Source organism: Taeniopygia guttata, chromosome 11, assembly GCF_048771995.1.
Source record: "Taeniopygia guttata chromosome 11, bTaeGut7.mat, whole genome shotgun sequence".
Lineage (NCBI taxonomy): Eukaryota > Metazoa > Chordata > Aves > Passeriformes > Estrildidae > Taeniopygia > Taeniopygia guttata.
The window spans coordinates 13,785,717-13,813,011 of NC_133036.1; the positions used below are offsets into that span (position 1 = coordinate 13,785,717).

At 39.7% G+C, this 27,295-nt stretch overlaps 1 protein-coding gene across 1 annotated transcript; it reads right to left on the reverse strand.

The window, feature by feature from the left end:
* Window positions 1-1,897: 1,897 nt before the first annotated feature.
* GPT2 (glutamic--pyruvic transaminase 2) lies at window positions 1,898-27,031 on the reverse strand. Its single transcript, XM_002194617.7, has 11 exons — window positions 26,697-27,031; window positions 16,749-16,838; window positions 15,182-15,290; window positions 11,522-11,655; window positions 9,354-9,597; window positions 8,558-8,637; window positions 7,868-8,004; window positions 7,011-7,185; window positions 6,078-6,233; window positions 4,935-5,047; window positions 1,898-3,693 (listed from the first exon to the last, which is right to left on the reverse strand). Exons 1-11 carry the CDS (start codon window positions 27,024-27,026, stop codon window positions 3,603-3,605), a joined length of 1,659 nt encoding a protein of 552 aa, XP_002194653.4. The 5' UTR covers window positions 27,027-27,031; the 3' UTR covers window positions 1,898-3,602.
* Between the last annotated feature and the right edge of the window lie 264 nt (window positions 27,032-27,295).

A 27,295-nucleotide genomic window follows, 5' to 3' on the forward strand; every position in this document is an offset into this window, starting at 1 on the left:
AACTTATCTTGCATGTATCTAAATTAAAAAAAAAAAAATCCCAGAGGTATGAGTATCTTGGGTTTCATACAAATTTGAGCAAGGAACTGTGTGCAAAAAGCCATTTAGATAATGCTTTAAAACACTAAAACACATTGTTTATATGGATACTGCAAGCTCTCTGAAATGAGTAGTTTTTCTGTATCATATGCATCTGGCATATCTCCTGAGCCAGATGGGACAGACTAAGTCACTCAAAAAGAGCTGTAAAAAATCTGATGGACAATTCATAATATAAGCATTTTATATCAGACCATGTTCTTGTTTATAAAACAAACAACAAACTCCACTTCCCACATCACCCAAAAAAACTCTTCCGGACAAAAAGGTAAGTGTTTTTGTTCCAGAAAACACTCAAAATCCTGATATAAAGAAAATAATATCCTGCTTTTGGTAGTTCTGGCATATGGATACATGTTTACAGAAGCAGGACTAGTTTCCCTTTCCATACATTTTGTTTTCTTTGAAATTATCAAACAAACACCACTAAAGTAATTCTGAGGTGTCACTGCAAAAAATCCAGATAGTGTTGCTCTCTAAATTTAATCTCCTACAAGCCATGTAAGAAGTTTTTTAACAAGGGAACTGACAGCACCTCACCAAAGCTTTCAGGACACAGCTATCAGCCTCAGCTGCCTGGCTGGTCCTCTCTCTGAAGAAAGAAGTCTGGCTTGCTTGACACCTGCTTACAACTCCTTACATTATAGAATTAATTATGAGCATAAACTTGCCTAAGACCATCTTTATTTACATTTCTGCACTTGTAGGGGGATAGTTTTGTGGTAATAAGTTGGACAAATGTTGAGTCCATAAACGAGTGATGCAGAAATTAATGATCTGGAACATGGGTATTAAATATTAGTAAATATTGGTTTGAACATGGGATTAAATGTGTCATAGTGCAATCCAGCTGGTGTTGCTCCAGTGACACAGAAAACAGAGAAGTATTACCATTTTTTTAACATGTGCTTTATTATTTGGAAGTCTCATACATCCGAAGTACTGTTATAAGGAGCACCTGGAGGAAGATCAAACCTAGAAGCATGCATTTGAAAGGAAGAATTGTCTGTTATTAATGGAATATTTCAGAGACATGGAAAACAAGCCTTTTTGTCTTAGGTTTACAGGATTGTTCCACAAAAATGCACATTAACCTTATCACAATACATACAAATATTGTGGATGGACAATAGAAATCACCACCCTTCCATATGAGATGCATCAAGAATAAATTGTTATCCCTTATAATGTCAGAAACAGAAAAGGCACCATAATAGAATGTTTAGAAAAAACACAGTTTATGCCATTATATTTTGATTCAAAAGTGTAAGAATTACTGTCCCCACTTAAAACAAAAAGCCTTTCACACCTGTAAATTATCATTATAAACTTGTAAACCTTTACATTTTTTTCCAGAAGTATCAGGTGCAAATGCAAGGCAAATATAAAATCTATTGACTTATTAGATTACAAATACTACCCCATGAAAAAGCTGTAGTTACAAAAATATAAAAAATATTCTAACTCCCATTGTTAGATCTTAGTTTCAATCTACACTGCACTAAGAGTCCAAAGCCAGATCTGATTTGGACACACTCCTAGAGTAGGAAAGTGCTGTTTGTCTTATCTTCACATCATCATTCTGACCTCCTCCCATGATTTTGCTTCCTGGGTTTCTTTTATTTATTAGTGCATATTAAGGATGCCAAGTGATGAGTGCTGGCAGGTTGTGTTTTTCAATGGATGGTAGCAGCTTAAATGCTCTCACTGTGATCTCCCAGAAGCTCTGAGGAGAAAAACATTATTTTTTCTCCAATCCTCCACTGTAGCTTTGCGTAGCAGCCATGCCATTTTCAGCCATAACTTGTGACCCCTGGCAGGTGATTGAGAGGAATAAATTCTTCTCACAGGCCTCAGTAAGGAGCTGTGAGAAGCTCACCCGCTGCTGGTGCTGGGTCATAGACAGGGGCTGCTGGGGGCAAGGACAGTTACTGGCAGCATCCCCTCTTTCTCACATGAGAAATTGGCACAGGTTTATCTGGATGCTGTTTCTCTAGCCCTTGGCTTTAGTGAGCTGGATCAGCACAGGGTGTTGGACCAGCTACAACAGCAGCCTCACAAAGTGCCAGAAGACATTAAAATGAGTTTACTTCTAAATAATAAATGACTAGATTTAATGTGATATTCTTGATGAATAAACTGTAACAGCTGAGCCTAAGCCTGACAAACGCTAATGCTTTCACATCTGAATACTGAAAGCTCTGTTCCTTTAGCCCTTTATCAGAGCTAGCAGAAGGTGTCCAGCTTCCAGCTCTAGAGAAACAGAAGGTGTCCTTTGTTTTGCAGGGAAACTGGCAGAGATTAGTGGAGTCACTCAGCTGGACTCCTAGATAGCCACCTTGTTCAGCTGGGCTTTGAGAAACACTCAGGGTCGTTCAGACAGCAGCAGGACTGTGGAAGATTTAAGTGTCAGCTGTACTATCATTATCCTTTATGCTTGGTACAAGACTTTTTCCTTTAAATACCTTCCTCTTCATTAGAAATCAGCCCCACATTTCTCCTGGTAACAACATGTCAGTCTTTGCAAGTTCCAGCTGGATTTTGGCCAGCTCGAGGGGCTGTGTGATGTTTCCAAACAAATGCTCCCCACAGCCAGAGCGGTTCTGAAAGGGCTGTGTTTTACCCTATTTGAAAGGATTGACTGTACTCACATCTGCTTTGAGACACTAACTTTGTTCCGTGTGTATAAAAGATGTGAGTTAACAGGAGACTCCTGGAGTTGTTATAGCAGGAAGTGTTCAGTGCTCTTATGCTGGGATCCTGGGATCATGTGAATAGCACAGGAAGAAGAAGATTGTATTCCTTATTATGTTTCAGTTTCATAAAAATATGGTTCAGGCAGACACCACGTTCACTCCTCTGATCAAAACTGTATATTCCATTTCAGGAAATGGATTTCAGGCAGGATTTCTTTTCAGCAGAATTTCAAAGGTATCTGCACACATCTTCTAAAGATTTTTTTTAAATAAGCACGCTGTCCCTCTATGATTGATCAGGTTTGGAGAACAATTCACACTTAACAATGAGAACAACAAAAATTAAATCAAGCAATACCTATAATGTAGGAGGTTTGATTTTTGTTTAGTAGAATTTTAAGATGTGAAACAAATTCCTATCTAAACAATTGAACTTGGCATTTCTGTTTTGTAAAAAAACCCACATGACAGTAGTAATTTTAATGAGCAATTCCCTTCCCCAACTTATTGAGTCAAAAGTTCACAAATGTAACTTTCAATCAAGGCACAAAAACATTTACTGACTCTTTCTTCTCACCGATTTCTTACATTCTTCCCCTTCCCCTTAAAAAAAAACTTGGTGTAACAATGTCTTCTACACTAGACATAACTTTAATAGTCCAATAAGTTGTAGCAGTATCTGAGTCTGGTTCTATCTATTTTGAATTTAGTTAAATTAGATAAACAGCACATTCTCAGCACATCATTGTTCATTGTCTGCATTTGCCTTGAAGGAGAGGGGATGAGGGGGGAAAAGCCACAGTAGTTTCATGCATATTTTTCAAGAAACTTTATGTGGAAATCTTTCACTTTCTCCAGTAGGATCTTCAGCTTCTCTACTGGAGGAAGAATGGTCATTCTGAAAAATAATATTTAAAGAAATAAAAATAAAAAAACCGATCCATATTATCTTCAGAACCAACTAAACTGTGATCTTTGCACAGATCTTGATTAATCTCAAGGTACAGCAACTAACATGTTAAGTTTAACATCTATTTTGATGTGATTCTCTCTTTCTTTGCATTTATACTTTAATTGAACTATACTATTAAACTAGAGCAATTTGTTTCTACTGGTTAGAATACAGGAATTCAAGAACTGTTATTTTCTGTTGAGTGGTGTAGAAGACTAGCAGTAAGAAATAACACCAACTCAGTTTCCACCGTTGGGCATTTATGCCTAATTATGCCCAGTTTTTTGAGCTTTAAGAGTTGTCAGTTATGAGTAAATGTACATTTTTTCTTTAATTGAAAACTGAGTTCAGAAGCATTAAAACAATCCAACGTCCCATTCTGCAGGTTTTAGTCCCCCTTTTCCCTTCTGCATACCCTGAAAATCCCACGGGGTGTGGATGCCAGGCTGTTTGCAGGACCCACAGAACACAATGGCTTTCCCACACTGGTGCAGGAATGGACTCCAGGTTGTTCCTGGAGCTGTATGTACCCAGGGCTCTGACCCAGCTGGCTGCACTGCACAACTACCAAGGCTAAAGATACCCTCTGTTTCACACACAGAAACAGCACAGCAGAGGGTGATGAAGACTACATTCCATGATAAATTCTAGCTATCAGTGGCTTGGCTGGAGCAAAGTTCTGTTTATTCGAAGCAAAAGCAACAGTTTTGGTATTAGAATATTTAGTTCAACATCTTGTTTTGGTAAAGTTATACAGAGTGTTTAAGGACCAGATTTATAGGGAAGATACTTTATTTTTAATGTAGTTTCTCCACATGGAAACACAGTTTAACCCCCTCCTCCCCCCAAAAGAATGCAGGACAATTTGTGTAATTCCAGAATCAACTTTAAAATTAAAGTCTAAATTATTATTATTGTTTGTATTCCTGGAGAAGGCATTTCAAATGCCAGTATGTAAAAATATAATAAAATTATGCCAGCAAGCTGTGAAAACACCATGAAAACTTATATAGCTCATCTAGCAGACCAGGTCTTTGACCTTGCTGTCATTTCACAGAAACTGTCCAGTGGAAACTGAGACAACATAAACTTAAATAAAAATCCTTGTATTTAATCAGAAGAGAAAGAACTGGGATGATACTTTGCTAACTACTGCTAATTTGCTTTTAAACAAATAGAAACTGTACCTGAAATGGTAGGTCCCTTCTCTCTGGCCAAATCCACTTCCAGGTACAACACATATTCCAGTCTCTTCCAGAAGTTTCATGCAATAGAACATATCAGGTGCCATTTTATGAGCCTAAGGGAATGGATGCCTTGGAATTATTGAAGTCAAAATATTCCTGATATATAGAATTTAATGATTGCTTTTTTCCCCCTGAAACCTAATGTTATATTTTTAATTTCTTATTCAATTTACTAAGGAAGATGAGAAACAAATGTTAATGGGGCAGTTCACACTGAAGTAACAGTACATGGAAGGACAGGGCTGAAGAACTTACACAAAAACTCACTTCAAAAGAAAGGGTTTAGGTAATTTTGTTATCCCCCTTGACTTGCTTGTTACTTTTCTCAGAAGTCTGAAAGTTGTACTTGGAAAAATCTAAGGCACTGACATTTGATACGATTAAATTAATTTGAGAACTGTGTGTTCCAGTTCTGTTGGCAGTTACTATTTTTTTCCCCCAGAATAATCTGCTGCCTAGGAAGTCCCCTGATTAATAACTATGAGAGGTTCTTAAATATGTACAGGTTATATACCTAATCAAATAAGCAGCTGGAAAACAGCCCTATTTTTGTTCTCAGCTGTGCTAATAAAATTCCCTTTACAAAATGAATATTACTAATTAGGTTTCAGAGCTCTACTTAGGAACAGAAAGACTTATAATTTATTAACATAGGTTACTGTCCCAAAGGCAAAAAGGTGAAATCTGTAAGGAAACCTCCAGCCCTCTTTCCCATTCCTGGTGAATGGGGCTTAATGGGGCTTCTCTTGTAGGGTCAGTAGCCCACTGCCACTCACACATGCTGGTCTCCTTAACCCAGACATGGGCAGCAATTTGGAAGTGCACAGGGCCAGCTCCTTGTGTGACTTAAATACCTGAGTGTCCCAGGTTGGGGACATTCAACCTGGGAGCCTTAGCACTGGGACGAAATGATCTGCTCTGTTTTCCTCTCTTCAAATAAAGGTCATGTTATATTTGAGATCATACACAGCCCATGAAATAGTGCTTTTGTACTCCATCTCTGGAATCAAAGCTCATCTTTAGAAGTGGCAGGCGCAGGTGAGAGGAGGTTAAAACTGATTGGAGTAAGAATGACTGACTGACCTTTGCTTCCTCAATGGCTTTGGAAGGAATAAAGATCCGAGGGAAAGCGTACATAGCTCCTTGAAGGGGGTTGCAGTGAACTCCTGGGATCTTGTTAAACATGTCTTCTGTTAGTTTGGCTTTTTTGGCAAGATTGTTCAAAACAGATTCTTTCTCCTGTTTAAAAGGAAGGTGTTCAGTTGGACACATTTCAACTGGCAATAAAAACACCAGGAGAAATGATAATGTTTCAAAAGGCCTTCTCTAAATGAAACACCGGTAGGGCTGTGCTGAGCTGTTAGAGCAGACCACGTTCCAAATTCCAGCTGGGCTCTTAAAAACAGCAATGCAAAAAGGCTTTAGGAGGGTACACTTATAGTGTTGCAGACAGACAATAACCTGCAGAACTCTCTATCTGTGTGCCATGTTCTTACAGTCTCCTTCCTTAGCATCCACTCCTGGCATTTTTAAGAGACAATCTTATTTGAACCTTTGATTTGACTTGATAATGTAATATCTTAAGCCAGACTCAGCTTAATTTTTACAAGTGAGGAATTAGATATGTACTTCAATACTGATTTTCATGTTGTTCAGTACATAGAGACACTGGATATTTAAGAAAAAGATTGATTTTATAACTTTATTTAAACTTATATTCCTGTTTAGATTTTAGTAATATCAAATCTTATTTAGTAAACCTTTTGTCATATTAAACACAGGAAAAATGTTGAATTTATCAGCAAGAAAGCTGATTTGATAATGCCTACCTAGTATTTTTAAATGTCATACTGAGTTAATTTTCAATATACTGCATAGTTCTGTAAATTGGTGTTTATACCAGATTGTCCAAGGAGAAACGAAAGAAGACTCTTTGGTCTCTGTACAAAATTTGAGTTCCCAATACTTAGGATAGGTTTGGGAAATGCACAAAAGAATAAGCACGTTATTGCTGACCTTTATAAACTGTGCATAAGATTCTTCTCCAGGTACTGGAGGATTCACCACAATATCCATGGCTGCTTGTCCTGAGACTGGAGGACAAAGGCGAACAGAGAGCAGCTTAACGAGCTGTCCTTTGATTTCTGGGTGCAAGTTTATGACCTCCATGTAACCTCCTCTGTAGCCACATCTGTGATAAAGTGAACAGAAGAGATTGGTTAACTTCAAGTCTATAAATACAACAAAACAATGAAAATGACTGCAGAAGTGGAAATACAATTTATGAGAATCGCACAATAGGAAAGATACAGCTTGTTGAAACAGCTGCCACACTGATAATGGTCTAAGATGGAGCTGCATGACATGTCATTAAGTCCTAGTATCCCATACAGAGATAAAGGGGGACATGCAGCTTCCCTGATAGGCAAGTTAACAATTAACACGGATCTTTAATCTTCAGAACAAGAGCATATGGCTGTAGCAGCATACAATTAATCAAAAATTCTTTTTCTTCCATGTCCTCCTCCCCAGAACAACTAAACCCAAACATTTTTAATATCCCAGTGATTATTGAGCTGTTCCCTTGAATGTTGGAGGCCAATTTTCTTTTATCACAGGTCCAGATTGGGACTGTAGGATTTCACCTTTGTGGGACTGAGGCATTAGGTGTCTGAATACGCTAATTATTTGGTACTTTAAAAACCACTGAGTTAATCCATCACTCTGTGCTTGTTTTTCTTTTCTTAATAGTCTTTAGTTAAAATTAATAGAGGATTAATTATGGTGGATTACCTTCAGGTCAGTAATATGAAAGTGCTGTCCCACCAGATTAATGAGGAAGATGAAATAAAAAAAAACTAAATCAGACTTACTCGCCCATGTATCCCTTAGAGGTGGAGTGAAAAGAGGCCAGCTCAACATTGTTATAGTACTCGGGTCCCATCTCATACAGAATCTTTTTGAAAGAATGAAACTGGCATCCTTCAGAGTACACATTGTCCTGGTAAACCTGAACAGTCAGAAGACATTAATGTGCTCTGTTCCCCCAACTAAGGATAAAACACGGCCTTTTAGAGGCAGATCTGGACTGGAGAAACAGTCCTCACACTCAAAACTTCAAAGCTGTTAGAAGACAAGGCTCTTTGTTAAGTAATAGTTACTGTAATGATACTTTTTATCTGATGTCACCCCACTTAAAGTCTGGGCCTTTGGAGAACAGTGAGCTTCTTTGGATGACTTAACCTTCACTTGTATGTTTAAATTGATTTTCCTTCTGTTTCTTCCATTTGAAGTGCTCTGAGCACCATGTAGGTTTTTAGGTCTGTTCCAGCAAAGTTCTTCCTTGTGTCCCCTACACTTTCTCTCTAGTTCAAACCCAGATCAAGCCACCTGCTATATTGATCCTTTGATAATAAGAATCTTGCATGTCTCTTCATGTCTTAATATGATAACAGAGAATCTGTTCCCTGTACTTAAAAATACCACTACCACACATGGAACAAAATTATACCTCATATGAGTACTCTTAGCAGTGCTTTTGAGAGAAGAGATTATTTCTTTACCTCATCAGCCAGAAGAAAAAGTTTTTCTTCCCAAGCAAAGTGTATCACATCCTCAATGCACTTTCTGTTTTGCACCTGTCCTGTAGTTTGATTTTTAAGCAAGAAGAAAGTTAGTGGAGTGTACACATACAAATCTTTTCACCCACACCTACTTAGATTACCAACTTTTCAAGAAGATATCCCTCTTCTTCAGAAAAGTGCTATTGAACTTTAGAATTCAGTTGACTAAGTATGAAATTAAGGAGCATTTTTGGAAGAATTATGGTACAAGGTAACTTAGTCCATCTCAAGCAAGGACTTATTACAGAGTACTCTGTGTAATGATAGCTAATCATTGTAAATGCTCCCATGCATGATGGTTAGAAGGGAGCTAGCTTCTCACTAATCAACCTCAACTACTCAAAAAGCTAAATTCTGAGGGAGGCTAGCCACTGGGTTCTGAGTAATTACAGTCATTGCCTCTCAGAAGCCAAGAGGCTACAGGCCGTGCCAGAGGCAAGATCTTTCCTAAAGACCAAAAGTGACTGAAAGTCATTCCACAAGTCTGGAAAACTTCAGTGGAAGCAGAGGCTTCAAATGGGATCCAGTGAAGTGAATCTGCTCCCTCCTTTCTGGAGTTCCAGGACACCGAAAATGTTTCTAAAAGTAAAGCACACTGTCCTACTTAAAGCAGTGATTTCTGGAATTCAGCTCGATGTATTTGAAATGTACTTAGGATTTGCCTGCAATGTCAAATGAATGAAAAAGGAAAGAAAATGGTCTTAAAACCCCTTCATTAAACAAAATTCCTGCAGACCTGTGGGATTTCCAGGGTTGATGATGCAGAGGACTTTTGGATTGCAATATGCCTTAGCTTCATTCAAGGCACGGCGAAGTTCGTTCACATTTAGAGCCCAGCAATTTTCTTCATCCAAATAGTAGTTCACCTGGATAGCATCCAGTTCAGAGATGGCTGCTGAGTATAAGGGATACTGGGGTATAGGAATCATCACTCCTGTTCGGGATTTGCCACCTCCTGAGATCAGGATCTTTAAAATTGCCTGGGGAAAAAGCAGGAATTAAAAAAATAAAAAAGGTCACACACCAGAATTAATAATATTCTCTGGAATAAGTTATTAAACTTCCTAAAAAAGTGTGGAGTTAAAGTGGATTTCTGTCCTAGAAACAAATAGTCAAAAAGAGTTTTTTCAAGTTGTTACTGTCTGAGTGAGGATGGTCTAAGCTTAATGGAATCCTCTCATGTCATAACTTCCAAAGATCATGCCTGATCAACTAGAAAATTTAGGAAAAACATTCTGGGCACAAGACTAAAGGGCAAGTTGGAAACTGGAATATCAAGATCATGATTTTTTTGCTGTGCCCTATTGTAAGCAAAGAAGCTTTAGCTAGTTCTTGCTTATTGTTTTCCATTAATTTTATCTCATTAGCCACAAGAGACCAATAAATAAAACTAGAAATTAGAACTGGGGCCTGTGCAGATTCTCCCTTGGAACAGAGAAAGCTGTTTTATATCAGGAGCAATTACGTTTTCATTTTCAAGTAACAGAAAGGACCAAAGTCTGCATGTCTTGGGATGGAAATAAAGTCATATGTAGCTTATGCCCAGAAGATACAGGCAGAAAGGTAATGTTTGTGCTAAGGTCAGTCCAGACAATCTCTTGTGCCCAGTGTCTGTGTAATGTGGAGGCTTTTTACGTGTGAATTAAATAAAACAGCACACAAGGGGCAGGAAGCAGAGAGATTTCTTGCCTTTATAACCACGGGAGAATTCTGAAGTACAGGTGCAATCAAAGCAAGCATCCTTATCAGCATGTAATTGGCATCTAAATCCAAAAATATCTTTTCTCTCAGCAGCAGTATCCTTTCGTTTCTTTATGGTTCTAGTAACAAATCTGCTGTTCCGTGCCTCTCATCACATACTCAGCTGCTAAGCTAATGATTTATAATCAACATAATTTTGTACCCACCACTAGTTTAAAAATACCAAGCATCCAAAACATATAATCAGGACCAAATGCATATTTAAAAACTCCTTAACACCCTCTCTCCCCTGAGGTGTGAAACAATAGTTATTTTATCTTTAGAAGAGCCAAAGAATGGGACTCGTTGTAGTGCTGGCTTTACATCAGTGGTGAAATCAAATCATCATGGTGCAGATCAGATGTGCTGTGCTGCCATTCCTGACAAGCTGCCAGCGTCAGAAACTCTGGAAAGCCAATTGACTGCAGGCCTCTGGAGAGCTGCCCTGCCAGATCGCTGTCACTCTGAGCTCTGCCACTAGATGTCCTTTAAAAAACCACTTTCACCGACACACTGTCAAAGGCTGCCTCCCTAAGAGCCAAACTGCTGCTGTACTGTCAGTAAATGTGTCTGTGTAAAGCAGCAGACTGACACACACTGGTATTCCCGTCTTAACTGAGGACCATCTTTGAACCTTGGTTGAACCCAAAAACCTGAAGTTTTTCTCAAACAAAGTAAAATACACAAAGAGAAATAAATCTTTGGGATTTTCACTGGCATTGATCTGCACTAGCAGAGTTTACTTGGAAGAAGAGCTGAGAGTTCTCACCTCTGAGGTTCACTTCCTCTTCCCTCTTCCACTGACTGATACCCTCTAATCTTCAGTCTTTATGTGTACTTAACCACTGAGAACAACCATTATTTGGTCTGAATGCACTGAATCTTCTAAATTCATATTTAGGCACCTGTGGCTCATTTCATATTACCTCTACAGAAAGGTACAATTGAATGTATACTAAGAGATTTAGCACACACTTCTTAGCTGGCTCCTGACATTCACACATGGGGTCACTGCTTTGTTCACAGGACTGGATATTCACTGAATGTGGCTTCAATGTCTGCCAGATCAAACTCACAGGACTTTGTGAGACCAGAGGTTCAACAGGGATCTGTATTTGTACCAAGTTTGTACCAAGAAGGGACAGGTTTCATTTTAGCACTTACAGAAATGCCATCACTTGCCCCAGTGGTGAGGTAAATGTTATCTGGATCTGCAGGAACCCCTCCATCTCTTCTTTCAATATATGAAGCCACATCTTCACGAATGCAATTTATACCTTGACTGGCAGTGTAGGATCCTGTGAAAAATACAGAATGAGATGAGAATTGAGTGCAATGTACATCAGATTTTCTGTTACTAGCAAAGCTCCTGAGCCAGTATTGTATGGAGTAGTTTCTATATATGAGCCATATTTATTTGGATCCCCAGGATGGGTTTGCTTTTTTTTTCCATGGAGTAGGAAAGGGAGCTAGTTTGTTTGTAGAGTAAAATAATTAACTTGGAAGTAGACAAATACAATAAGCATCTCTAAAATACAAAAATAACATACTGGATTGGTAAAAAGCATGATTTCAAGCCTATTTTTCAAACTGAGATGGCATTTTTACTATCTTTCAGTTGCTTTCTTTATGTTGGAAGCACTCCTGTATGTAAACAACCTCCTATTTAAGTAATGGGAACAAGGAACAGAGGTAGCATGTGCAATAGAAAGTAATTTCTTTTAATCCATGATAAATATAAAGGTTTTATTTGCAACATGAAAATAACATATCATTTTCTCCCAGTCTGAAACAAAAAAAATCCTAAACTGCTTCTATCCTTCTCCCACAGCATCTCCCACAACCACTTTTCAGCAGAAATGTCTAGAATCTCTCCAGTATCACATGCAGTTTACAGAGCACAACTAATAACTGTAAATAAAATGAGATGTTAGATGCCTGTGTGCATCACTGCTGAGACTGTGCAACAAACAAAGAGTAAAAATAAGCCTAGGTCAAGGTGAGGAATGAATTCAAGCTATGAAGCTGGAATGGACAAAGAAGTGACAAGTCTACATCTATTTTAGAACACTGTCAGGAAGCTGCAGACTCTTCTTGCTTGTTGGGTGGAGTGGAATAATTATGCCTGACTTAACTCTTATCACTCAGTTATCTGCTAGTAGTCTGCCTGGTAGGACTTCTGTGAAAGCATGATTTAAAAAGACAGAGAGCCTTTGCAAGTACTGCACAATTGCAGGGGACAAAATGGTGATTCAGGGCACAAAGTTCCCTGATGTCCTAAACATTCACTTTTACAGGACTAGAAGTTATACTGGGTCTGTACATGGGTGTTTGCCCACAGCTGGGAGGATGTTGTTAAAGGAGGAGAACAAACCTAAGCTGTCCTTCTGTCTTGTGCTCCACTGGGTGCTGAGTCCTACCACTCTCAGGACATACAGAACATTTAATTGCACTGTACTTCTACACTTACTTGTACTCAGTTGATGGCTTTGACTAGAACCTGTGTTTGCACTGTGAGATGCAAATAAATAAACCCAAACCAAAAAGCTGTATACAGTATGTATTTTTATATATAGAAGGATGTCTCAAATGCCTGGAAAGATATTCCAGTTACATGCAAAGTAAGTGGTGTCAGCAGAATCCCAGAGTGTCTGGACATAGAGAAGGTGAGGACACATCTGAGACTTCATACATGGCCTGGGAGTAGCAAGACTCAAAACCATGAGTAGGGGTTTGCCAAATGGATGTTCATTGGAAGTGAGGGCATTCTAGTTCACTTCCAGAGGGAATTTCATATTCATATTAACTTCACAATTAATACCTTTAAATAGGCTGGTATAGATAAGGCTGCAACACTTCAATGACTTTGACCATATGTAGTGATTCCACCTTTGTGTTGGATCGACAAATTTGCTGAAAAATAAGGTTTTGAACACAACACAGCGGGGCCAGTTTTTCATCTTTGCTTTTTCACAGGAAAGGCAATTTCTCCTTCTCAGCCATGAAGAGAACAGCAGTAAATTGTCAGACTACCAACAAAGGGATAGGGGTGACTTCCACTCAGCTGCATGTCCCTGTGCCTCTGGCTGTGTGTTTTGGGAGTCTGAGCAGAGGCTGATGAGCTCCAGAGACCAAGAGGAGGGGCTGACACACCATACTGGAGCCAGGGAGGGTGGAGAGGGGGCAGAAACCAGTACAGCACATCAGTAAAGTCTACAGTGGTTTTAGTTGACAGGAATTTAGAGGTATAGTTGTTCTTGGCATAAATAATTTCAACATTAAAAACATTCAGATTCCAGTTATTTACAGAAGCTCAATTTAGCCTCTGAAATTAACAGTGTGTATTCAGAATTATCACCTTATTTGAATACTGCAATTGTTTAGGCCTACTTCCTCAGAATCTACTGAGCTAACAGAAATTATGGTAAATGTGTGATCTTCTGAAGAAAAGGAACATAGTATGCAAGACTGAATTCTTTACAACATGGAGCTGTGGTGTCCCATGCCACCATGCCCTTAAGGGGAAGGGAGCACCAAGGGGCCAAGACTCCATTCTGAGAATTCCTTCCACATCCCTAAATTTGTCAATCACTACAAAAAAATACTGAGTCAAAATTCAAATGTAACCCCAGTAACTCCTATGTGCCAACAGTACTATGTGGATTTATTGTTCCAAAGTAAGACACTAAAGGGATCCACTGAGTTAGAGGAACTTCTCAGTTTTAATAATGTGTTTTTAATGGTCTACATTAAAAGAGAAACCAGTACAAAGTAGGTGAAGATAAAATACATTCTGTATTAGGCTGTGTTGTCAAGTTTGAAATACTGCTAATGCAATCACTGTTTATGTTTAATTTTATTGTTTTTGTTTATTTTATCAAGTTTCATATCACCTTAAAATATACCAATGAAAATAGGCACTGCAATCACAAAGATTAAGAAATATGCCAATTACTGGAATAAGTCCTCTGAAATGTCACTGTTTGCCTACTTGAAAGAAAGTGTTCCAGATTCTTTGCTGCACCCAGCAGCTGTAGCAGTATCTGCAGAATAGAAATTCTCATGGCACTTGCCAGGTACAGGTAGGCAGCACAGTCACTAGATGAGAAAGAAATTGTCTCTTCCATTTCCTTTCTAATGAATATGCAAAGTTTGTACTTATGTGGATATGACATGTGCACACTTGTAGGAACAGTGGTTGAAGAACAGAGCTCTGTAACTCTTTCAAGAGTTATTTTACCTTGAAGAAATAGAGCTTTGACACTTCAGTTAAAACTATCTCATCAAGGTAAAGGACTTTCAGCAGTGTAGCTTTCCTTTTGCAGAGGATTATTACCTTGGTACCTGATTTTCTGATACCCCAGAAAACATACTTGAACTGAGGGCTCAAAATTAAGATCCAGGAGTGTGCACTGGATCAGCTGAGATGGACATACATTGTTTGTTGACACCAGCATTACAGGGACAGTGGAATCCCTGGCAGAGAAACAACTGGAGAAGGTAAAACTGTAAAACCCTCCACCCAGTCCTAGCAGGAGACACAGAGCCCTGGATTAAGAGAGGTCATACAACAAACAGAGCCTCATTAGTACTCACTGCCACTTTCCTCGTACAAAACCCCCTCAGCATTCCATTTAGAGTTATGCCTAGATGTTATTGTGGCAAGGGCTCCACAGATGTATAACCCTCACCTTCTCCTCTGTGACAAGTCCCACCAAAAATTCACACCATTGGTCACCTGCAGGTCACACTGCAAACCTGCCCCCATCAGCTGCAGATATCGAAACCCCCTTTGCTGTTTCCAACACCAGGACAGAGCCTTACCTAAGCTGTTTCCTCCACAGCCCTGCAAGATCCGCCTGGCACGCTTTTTGGCATCTTCTGGAAAGCTCGGGCTGTCCAACAGGTTTGGGTATGTACACAGGGCCACTACCTGCAGTGCCAAGAACATGTCAATTGGCCACTTTGCAGTGGTTATTTTAAGTTGATGATATTATGTTAACTTCCCATGGAAATGAAGATCACAAGTACTAGCTAATTTAAAACACACGTTATTGATTGAGAGTTTGCAGTTGGCTTTTTAAAGTGATGTTCTCACAGAAGAGAAAAAATTATATCAGGTTCCAAGTTAAGCTGACAAAAACAGTTCTAGAGTTATTAACTATTTGTATTACAGACAGTGAAGATTCCAGGTCAGCTAAGCATAGTGCAAACACAGTAACATACAGTTAATTATTCCTGTGTTATCTCTAAGCAGCTCTATCCTCCACTAGCCCACTTTTATTGACAAGAAATCAAGACTTTAAATATGGAGCAGAACTGGGAAATGCAATCAAATTTTGAAGTCATAGTGGCATGTTCTAATAATCCTTCCCCAAAATAACTTCTAGTTCTTACTGATTTGAATTAATGGGAAATATTTAATTAAAACCAGAAGTGGTTATACAGAACATCGTAAAAGTAGAAACACAACCCAGCAGAATTAAGTTAATGAAGGAATGTAAGACACAAATAATTGAGATGTCTCTCTTGAGATCAGCTGAATTTATTCAGTCTCTCTCATTTTTATGCTTAAATTGTGTAATATGGATAGGCTGTTGTCATCTTGTGGGACAACAACAATGAATTAATCCATATGTGCACACAGTCATGGGGAGAAATGATTTCCCATTTTATTTAATATCATTGGAATAATTTGTAATGCATTTGAGTGATTTATAAGAAGTTCAGGTATCCCTAGTTTGCTGCATAGCTTGATTTTACAATCTCATCACCTGGACCCTCAGTTTGATAAGGCTTCAGTTTGTCCTGGAACTCTGATTTTACATTATTATAGACAGAGGAGTTTACATAAGGGTGTGAGGGAGGCTCAGTAAATAAGATAATATTAATTTTAACCTTATTTGTGTTTTAGGAATAATATACAAATACTAATTCTGTTGTAATCTTTCCTAAAAGTTACCCTACAAATTAGCTTGCCCAGAGGTCAAATGTACAAAATGAGACACAGTACAAGTAGTTGAACCCAGCTACGTGCAGATTTCAAAGTATTCTCTCAGATAAAGAAAGGCTTTTGTTTTTTTCTTTAAAGAGAACCACTTCCTTTCTTGAAGAGCATTATTGATAATGAATGTGCTGACTGATAACACAGAAGTGGCAGGAAAAAGTATGGGTGGGGAATGATATGGAAACTACAGAAAGCTACTGTGTTAAAAGAGGACAACAAGCAAACAATAGGACTTTGGCTCAGAAATGAACATTTTCAATTCTTTACAAAAAAACTATTTTAAGTCTAATTGCATTTAGGGAATCAATTATACTAATACCTATATCAGACAGCTTTAAGGCATTCTAATAAAAAATGAACACTAATATTTTACAGTAGTCTTACCTGACGGAGGAAGGTGATTGGTCTCTGTCCCATTGCATGTGCATCTCCAATGTTGGCTTTAATCACTTCAGTAAAAGGTTTCTTGATTCCCTAGAAAGGGATCATTCAGAATGTTTTGTTAGGGTGTAGTAGAAGATTCTTTTTTAGTATCTGTCATGTGGCTGTGTCTGATCTCAGAACTGCTACAGTGTTTAATGTAAAGCTTAATGCATTTCTTATACAATACTGCCTGTAAATCTTAAATGGTTTACAGAAGTTTTGTTGACTGTGACATATTTTTAAATTATAGGTTGGCTTTTATTTTTCTCCTAGCTGCAAGTAGGAGACTGGCTTGGCTGGAAATTACATATTGAAATAGAAAAGATGAAAAAAGGCACTTTGAATTGTCAATATTAGAGCAACTTCTTTGAGACACCTAAGGGAGGGATGGATCAGTCAAGAAGCTAAAAAGACTTGAGGATATTTGAGAAACCACTAACAAAAGAAACCTCGAGACCTTTAGTTCTTTGAGAGTAAAAATAGTAAAGATACTTATTGCTTATTTATTTTATACTTAGATTAAGTATTCCTTGTATGATTACCCCACTTTTCCATGTAGAGATGTTTCAAAAAATATATCATAGTGAGGCTCTGCATGATAAACAGAAGTGCTAAATAATCACCATGAATATTTAAAAGCTTCCTAGTCTCCAAAATCTGAACAGACAGCCATTTTTCCTGTGAGAAACTGAATACATCATGAGAACACAGGGAAAGAAGCTAATGAATGTTGATTAGCAATCACATCTCTTTAAAAAGCCAAATAAAATAAGGACATAAAAAAGGCAAGGCATGCCTGATTGAAAAAACCAGCAGTGGTTTAAACAAAAAAGATTAACTGAAAGTAAAGGCCAATATTACAAGAAGAATAAGTGAGAGAAGCAATAATAAATTTAGAGTTGTTCTAATGTATATTTCAGAGATAGTAGGGAGGCATCCTACCAGTGACAGCATTGTCAGATGGACTAAGGAACTGCAAAATCAGACTGATTAGTTTTCTGTAGAAAACTACCCATAGCAACTTGCTCTGGGCATGGACTCAGAAAGCCTCTTCTTAGCCCATGTATTTACAGCCAGTTCCTGGATTTGGATATAGAATCTGTAGCTGGCAAGCCTTAACTAACTTCTGCTTTTCCACCATGGACTATTAAATATGTAGTTAGAAATGGCATTAGGACCAGACAATTTGGCTTACATGATCCCGATTCAAAGGGTTAATTTTATATGGCCTTACATTTAGCAGCAATTGAAAAAAAAAGTTCACTTAAAATAATTGAAAGTGACACACTGAGTCCATCAAGTCATTTGCTTTTATGTTTGTTGACCTAAGTGAGTCTCCAAATTAAGAGCTGCATTTCAGCTCTGAATAAAAAATTAGAAATAGGGATGCCAGATAGATACTACATTTATCTGAGGCTGAAGTTTAGTAATTTACGAGTAATTCAAAGAGCAAAAAATGTGTTCTTTTCAAGCTATCTGGGGTCCACTGACAGCACAACGCTGTTTCATTCTCATTACAAATAAGTAGGAAGAGAAAAGTGTATTCAGAACAAGAACAAATTCAATTTGCTTGAAATGAAGAAAAATTCCCACTTATTTTTGTTACATTTGGTTCTTACAGCAAATTCAATTAGTTTCACTAGATTTGCAAAGTAATACAAATCTGTTAAGGAATATGGATGATACTTTCTTTGCATAAAGTTAGGCAGTCTGAGAACACAGCAACATAAAATAGAAATACTCCGATTTATTAGATTAAACTCAAAACAAACCAACTCCCTAATAATAGAAATACCTTACATTAGACTAATTACATTTTTTGCTCACAAATACTATTTTGTTGTGCAATTTAAAAAAGCTTCTTCTTTGGCTCGTGAAATGCTGAAAGGTACCTGGCATTTCATAATGTACTTATAGAGTTTTTATAGTGGTACAGCCTTTAAAACAAAGGTAACAGACCTTTTTGGTGTCTATGCCACATTTATCATAAATAATGTTGGAGCTTATTAGCACTGATGCCATTTATATCTTTACTAGGGCCAAACTCAGTAGTTTTGCCATCACTGCAAATATAGAATCATCACCTACTCCACAAACTCCCTTTGCTTCTCAAATGATGGATCTGGAACAAATAGCAAACCATACACAATAGTTCTCTCTCCATAAAATCTGGTTAGAGAAGGAATACTACATTTTCTGTGTGGTACACACAGTTCCCACATGGACTTAAAGGCACATGGTTCTCTTGACTAATTTGTAATTCTTGGTCTCAGCTACAAGAGCTTTTGTCTTTTTTGTCTTTCAAAAGAGAAATGCTTTTAAATAACTGGAGCCTTTTCCTTCCCTGACAACGAGCTAATATCAGCTTTAGAACTGTCTTCACAAAACTTGCTATACCCTCTCCTAGTAAAATCTATACAAAAATTGCTATGGCCACTTAGTATTTTTCTATTACTTGATTTCCAGTCTCTCTATGGGAAATAAAGGAGTATCAGAGATTGTTCAGATTTAGTTTAGAATAAAAAGTTCTAAACAGATTCTTTAAAAAAATCTAAAAAAGTTTTTTTAGAACAAAAAGTACCATCTTACCATTTCAAAAAGAAGGAACAGAAAACAACAGGCAAGAACAAGTGCCGAATGTTAATGGGTCCATGTCTCAAAGCAGGGGTATCAGAAGCCAGCATCAAGGGGAGTCTAGACAGTGCCTGAGACTCTGCAGATGGGTCCCAGGCAGAATTCTGCTCAGACCCTTCAGACACAGCAGAATCTGTCACCAGCTACTTGTGTCAAGGTTGCTCCTGTGGTGATGGGTGTGGGTATCCAAGGGGAGGGTTATGCCAAATACTTTTTGGAAGGTCTGTGGAAATATCTGTATGAAAGCAGGAAATGCGAAAGTGATGTTGATAACCTCAATATCAAACTGCAGAGCAGCGGGAAAAGGGCTGCAACAGGTCATCGATTTATTTCACTGCAGAAGGCTAAGCAGTCTTTAACCACGTCAGCAACACACCTGAGCTGAGACAATTTATGTCCCTGCAAGCCAAGGAACACACAGGGGGAGCAGGAATTGGGCCACTGGAGTTGTTTTGCTCTCCTGTAGGGATCCCCCAACACTTGCCAGTGTCTCATGGCCTCCCTCTCTCAAGGTGTGCTCCAGCAGGCAAAGCTTTGCAAAAGGGAAGCTTGCATAACAGGAGCTCTAACAAACTCGTAAGCAGGAACTCGTTAAGTTCCAGGCTGATTGTCCTGCCTTGTGAAGAGGGTATAAACCACATCAAGGAGGAGAAGAAATGCCCAGCCCTACAAAACAAGCTCTGTTCCAGCCTCCTGCCTTTGGCGGCACCTCACACTGTGCTCACAACATGATTCAGCTTCAGCTCGGAGCAAGGCCAGGCTCCTGCCACTCCTCTGACAGTCTTAGCAAACAGATTCATGATAGTAGCCCTTTTTTAAAACTGTAGAAGCCATCTTTCACTTCCACATGGAAAAGAGCTAATATAAAAACGTACTGTTTTCTAGTAGCCATCTTCTGGATAATTAAGGGATCTTAAAGGAATAAAAGAATCTTCCAGGATTTGGAATATGCTCTTTTGAAATTACTTCCTTCAACTGTTACTTCTGTCTCTCTGCTCTTTTTAGAGGAAATGCATTTTTTAACAAACCTGATGAAACCTGAAGCAAGCCAGACACAATTATTCTAACAACTGTATCTAAATATCACACAAAGTTGGGAGAAGGGATTTTTATACATGAACAGCAATTCATTGGCACAAAGTCAACAGAAATCTTTATGCAGTTACCAGGTTTGGGGAAGTTTCCTCTTCCCTAGACATCCCCAGAGCCTCAGGAAACCCATCAGGAAAGGAGAACAGTATGAAATGATGGGCAGTTTCTCAAGGAGAGAGTCATGATGCAAGAAGTGTCGGCAGAATTACTTGATCAAAGAAGCAATGTGATGCCAGAACATATCACTCCAAAGAACTACAATAAGGCAATGCCCTGCCAGGAGCTGCTTTGTCTCTTAGGAGTTTTAGTGTACCTGGAGGTTCCATTTACAAAGGTACCAACTGAGAGTGCTGGCAAACTGCAAAATACCACCATGCCCAGAAAGACTAAAGAAGGGTACAAACTGACCTGACACTGTCTTTGTTAAATCTTCAGCAAATTTCAAAGGAAAACCATCACTCTGGAGAGAGCATGTGTGGATTTGGTAATGGCAATAGGAAAGACTTGAAAAGAGTTCCCTTGAGGAGGCCACAAAAAAATGGGCTGCTTTTATTCCCAGAAGAGAACAGTGGTATTATAACTATTTCTGAATTTCAGAATTTACCTGCTCCTGGCTGCTCCCAGTTGTTTCATTTTCATCGCCACTGCTTTGTGGCTCCTCTTGATGGTTATCAGGCAATAACATCACACTATGAAACACTGTACTATTTCCTTGAAACTGCTTTTGCTGTGACTTGCACAAACAAGCTCTACAATCAGAGCTGGCAAACCCAAACATTTCAGCATAGCTGAGATCTATGCTGTAGTAGCCAAGTTACTTGCTTGCTTTTTTCTCTCCTCCTCTCAAGAGGCCAAGAAAGCACTGCCCAGAGGCCCTTAACTAATAGGGACCTGAAGACTTGAATTAGCATTCCAATCTTTTTATTAAAACAGCTCACAGCAGAAAAATAAACCTGACCTGCTTACCATGGAGTAAGGCTTTGAGTTTGTATTATGCTTGTGTAATTCAAGCTGACATGAGCTGTTTTGGGGAGGAAGGAGAAGGCAAATTCTGGATTTTGACTTAAAATGGCAGTGATGACTTGCATGCCCCCACATATCACATGAGACAATTGGTGAGGCTGACCATTAATTGGCAGATCTGATTCTGAGATTACAGAACAGGACTTGCCCTCAGGTAACTTTTGCCTGACACATTGATCGAAGCGGATTTGCATTCAAAATTTTTGCCATTCAAAATTTATAGATAAACCACTAGATTTCATAACTGAATTAAATGAAAGAATTAAAATAATGTTCATTAGGAAATGATTAGACATTAAGACCCTCTTAACTTGAAGAGTTATCGGAAAAGGTCTATTTAAGAATAAATTTTGCTAAGGTATTCAACCAGAAAATATCAAAAACTGGATTCTGTGTGTGGTGAGCTTATGAACACATGATTTTGATAATTGTGCTCTTGAAACCAGTTTTCTTTCACCTTCATCTGCAGTAGTTTTTGGCCTCTTAAAAACCATGGGTTTTACTACAGATTCACTTATGTATGCAACATGTACAGACAACTGAGGAACAACAGTTCTGTCTTAATGAGGTCAGATGCTCTTGCCTGGAAGATACTTCCTTCGTGTGCACATAGTCACGTATTCAAAGAATTCAGAATTCAGAAAATTATAGGATGGCAATTTAAGCTTAACATCTTTCATTACTGGGTGTACCAGTCAATCTTGTATCTTTTTCTTGGCATGTTAAATTATATTTCTGCATGCCATTGTCTAAATTGTGCTTTATCTTCCCAAAACTCCCAGGGACACAGTCAACTTGCATTTACAATTAAGGCTGGATTCTAAGTCAGATTTTTTCTATTAAATTTAAAAGTCTGATGAATTAGTGAGGGGAAAAAAAATAGCTCTACAGTATTTTAATCAAAATACTTTAGCAGAAGCTGCCTGAGATTTCAGCTACCTAAGTAGAAGGATTTTGGTAGTTTTATTGTCTAAATAACAATGTAAGTAGTGAAGAAGTGGCTTGAATAAATGTGAAACAGGAACCTATTTGCAATTGTTATGCAAATAAAAAGCGTGGGCACAGGAGATGAATGTACAACCCTTTCGCTTTAAAGCAAACAGAAAAATAGGGGTTTCAGTGTATAGAAACTGTATAACGCCATTGAAGGCCCATGGCTCCAGGCCCAGAGTTGGGATGTGTTACCCACCTGTGCTATCTGAAGGAACTTCCTACATGATGCCAATATATCCCTGCACACCATCCCTCTCCCCCTTTCCACCCTACAATTCTCTTTCAGTAGCTTGAAAGTTTGGAAGGACCTTGCGTGCCTCACACTGGGCCAGGCCCTGCTTCCAGCGTCACCTGAGCTGACCTGCAGATCCTGAAATGCTGGCTAATATGCACACACTTTGCAAGGAGATGTAAGGCAACTCAGCCTACACAGAACTTGGCATTGTGTAAAACCCAATCAGGAACTGGGGAGAAAAGGAGAGTATAAGTGAAATGTCAGAGTAACAGATATAAAGGGATTTCCATAACAAGGTCAATTAAAATTAGCATGAATGCAAAGCAACAAATCAGGTATGTGTCTTACCTGTGTAAAGGTAAGTTAGTTTGTTATTACTGATTAAGTAAAGAGAGGGGCCCTTCTCAGAGCTTGCTTTATTCTTGCATTGAATTTGTATTCAGGAGCAAATTTCTAGTCTGACATGTAATTAAAGTCAATACTTGATACAGTGGCCATTTTTACCAAGTCTATACAAAGGTGGTAGAAAAAAGGTCTTGTTTCATTGAGGTTCTATTTAGAGTATAATAATTTATTAAAATATGCCTGTGCTCTAGCTTGCTTTAAAAAGTTGCCAGAAACACCAAGGAAAATAGTTGGAATCAGTTATTTCTGTCATCTTAGTAAGTCAGCTGATTGCTACCAATAGCAAATAGGAAAAGAAAGAGGGTTTTCACTTTCCAAGCATGACACGATTTCAAAATTAGGAAAAAAGGGCTCAGGAAAGTAATCCAATCACTGATATTGCATGAAGATTTCCATCTTGAAAGACTTAATGTAGATCAAACCCCTGATTTTCCACCTAGATGAATACAGGACACAAGCCAACAAAACTTGTGAAATCCAGGTACAGCATGCCCCACCTGTATTGGGCAATCAATCTTAATCTGCTTTAATTTAGTATTTTACTTGTCATTTACATTGGCTTAGTCCCAGGCATGAGAGCTAAAACCAATGCCTCATTTTTATTTGTTCTTTTAAGGAATATCCCTTCAGTTGTGCAGTCAAAGACTTCTTGAGTGACATTTTAGTCCTTATTTCTATGTGCACTGTGGAGTTACAGCTCCTGTTGGGATCACTTGCAGTTAATATAGAGAAGCAGCAAGTGCCAGAGAGAATAACAGAGGAGCTGCTCTTTGGGACCTGAGACAGCAGAACAAACCTCAAGGAAGATGAAAGCTTACACTGTGCAAACAGCTTCAAGTAGCTGTTTTGTAGTCTCCATAACAGCTGTATGAGTATTAAAAAGTATGAAGAGTATCCAAATGGAACCAAGTTGAAACAGGGAGAGCCTTTATCACATCTGATTAGACATTTGGCTGCATTTAGGGTGCTTTTAGTTGAGAAACAAATTACCTAAAGGCATCTGAGCAGAACAGGATAAATGCAGATTTACTGCCATTGCTTCACCCCTGCCTGTTCTTGTTACCCCCAGCCACTGCAGTGCTTCTATCTCATACCAGGGAGCTTGTGCTCTCCTGCCTATGCAAAGCTCCTTCCCCATCAAATGTGGAAGAGTTGTTACGGGGCAATTCTTGCTGTTAGTGAAGAGTGGCCATGGATCTAGAGATGTGGGGCATCTCCTTCCTCTTCCCTGAAGTGGCAACCACTTCAGCCTCTTCCCTTTATCCAGCAGTGTTAATTCTGCTGGCAGTGTTTGGCCTAACCCTGTGAGCTAAGGTTGAGAGGGATGGAAAAAACTTTACAACTTTATAAAAAGGAAACAAAGAAGTGCCATTGATGTGTGAGCACACAAATTGAATTTCAGACACGCACACGCAAAAAATAGACAATTAGATAACCTACAATACTTTACTTACAAGGAAACCAGGTATTACTCAACACTGTGTGCTTTAGCAGACAGCTTGATTAAACAAGAGAATGAATAACAGTATTTTTCTCAGAAAAGCAAAGAGGAATGAGTAACTTGAGATGTGTACAAGCAAGTAAAGGATTTCTACAGAAGTTGATTACTGTTGTCTGTAGATACACTGTCTCAACTTTTGCAGTAATTTCGTCCTCTTTCCCTGCCAGCTGGGAGGTTTGTTTGCCTTGGTTGTGTTAAAGCAAAGTCACCTCTAGGAATGCTGGTAACCATTATCAATGGCAAACATTATTTCATGAGACTGGTTCCAGGAAAAAAAAAATTTAAATGGAAAATGCCACATAAGTAGGCACAACACAAAACTGACATAAAAATCTTTTAATAAAGCAATTTCCAATGATTTGCTGTTATATTTTTTCAAAAATGCACAGTAGATTATTCTTTCTGCCAGTGATTCAGCTGGTAACCGGAGTAAGCAGAGAAGCTGGGAGGAGTTTGTGAAAGGCCTTTTATATTTGTTTTGTGAAGTAATATCTCCTGCTCTGCGATGTTAACTTGAAAACAAACATACTCAGTGAGAACATTGGAAGATTTTATACTCTGGAAAATGCATCCACTAGGGAACCTAGCTGCATAAACACACTGACACCTTTATAAACAAGTTTTAAGGCAAAAATCAAAACAGACGTTCCAAAATTAATTCTCCATCACTACTCTGAAGTTTTAATGTGAAATTCTAAAAAAAAAAAATAGTAATGATATGTTTGTATGTCTGAGTTAGACATAAATAGCTGATGCATATACTACAGTAAGCTGAAAACATGCTAAGACAAGGGGAACCGGGTAACATTAAGACTGAAGAATTAATCTCATGGTTAGAATTGCTCTAGCATGTTTTTGTTCAAAGCACTTTACATGAACTAATGAAAATGGTCTTGCAGTACCTGCAATAAGGTATTAGAAAGACTCTCTAAAGCAGTGACAGAAGGGAATAATGTCTAAAATTATAGAAAAACTACTCTGCCAGATGCTTTATTCAAAACAAAAAGAAGTGAGTCCCTGTCATGAGAGGGGAAGCTGTGGATTGAACAGGAGAGGCAAAAAAGCCTGCTAAGGGGTTTTTTTTTAATATTTTTTTTCCAATACTCAAGGAATAAGAAAGAAATATAAAGAACAAAATATAAGCACTGTCTGATTTGGATGCTTTATTTAGCACATACTGCCCCAGACCCTTAGGATCTGCTTTATTTTCTGATCCACCAGCGAGTACCAACCATCTACAACTTTGGGCAGCGTTACGGAGTGCTTGTGCTCTGAAGGTTTGTCCTCAGGCACTTTCTGCAACTAAAAAAAAGGAGCACATTATGGGTGATCTCCTTGGACGACCCAGAGCAGCGCTGGGTGAGGCTGCAGAGCAGCACCTGGGAGAGCCGGGCCAGCTCACCTGTCAGGAGCCCGGCGCCTCCTGCCCCGGCCAAGGCAGTCTCTAAAATCCTCATGAACGACTTAAAGGCTCTATCAGTATGATGAAAGCTGGTCACGCACCCCCTTGTATAACACAAAGCACACGGGATTGCAGCAAGGGGTCAAAGTGGCGGGAGAAATGTAAACACTGCTTTATGGGGTGTCCCGTATCTGCCTCGGGCAGCCAGTGACACCAGACAAACAGCAGCCGGCCGGCGGGTTCCTTTGTTTGTGCCTCCCCGCCTCCCGTGGGAAGGGGCGCGGGGCCAGGGGCGCCGCAGCGGAGCGGAGCGGGGCCGGGGCCGGGGATGGGGCGCAGAGCGCGTCCGGCCACGGCTCGGGGCAGCAGAGGGATGGGAAAACGCTGCCGTGCTCCGAGAGTTTTCAACTTGGTAGGAGGCACTGCAGCGGCACTCGCGGTGCCTCCCGCTTTCCCGAGGCTTCCACAGGGTCACGTCTCAGCCCCGCGGGATGTCGCGTCCCCGCCGAGCCCCGCGACATCCCCAGCCGGGAGCGGCGGCGGAGCAGCGCCCGGGGCAGAGCCGGTGCGGCTCGGGGAGCGCGCCCTGCCCTGTCCTGCCCCGCCCCGCCGCCCCTGCCTCACCTTCCGCAGCTCCTTCTCGATCTCCCCGGCTTTCAGAACGATGGGGCCGCGCACCGCGTATTCCACCGCCTTCACCTGCGGGTTCATGGACTCCAGCGTCAGGATCTTCTCCCTGCTCGCCTTCTCGTTGATCTTCACGGCGGAGGCCTTGGCAGCGCTGCTCCAGCGCACCGACCCCTCCCGCCGGGGACCCCGCGGCTGCCGCCCGGCCGCCAGCAAAGCGGCGCCGCGCAGAGCCACGTCCGTCCCTCCGCCCCGGCTGCAGCCCCCCGGCCCGCGGCCGCACTGCCCTGCCGCAGCCTGCCTGGCAGCCAAGACAAACCGATGCATGGTCGTTCGGGTAGCTCCCAAAACCAGATGAAGGACACAAGCGCTGGGGATCGGTGTATTTAGTAGTCGGAATCGGGCGCTAGTCAGATGCACGCGAGCAGGAGGTGCGGTCAGGAGAAATGCCGAAGAGCTGGCACAGTCACACGTACACGCTGGATCCTCTCATGTCCAGATCCCGCAAACTTAACTGCAATGGATACAACTGATCTTGCAGTGTTGCGATGCCACCACAGGAGCAGAAACAGAAATAGAAACCACCATTGCATCCG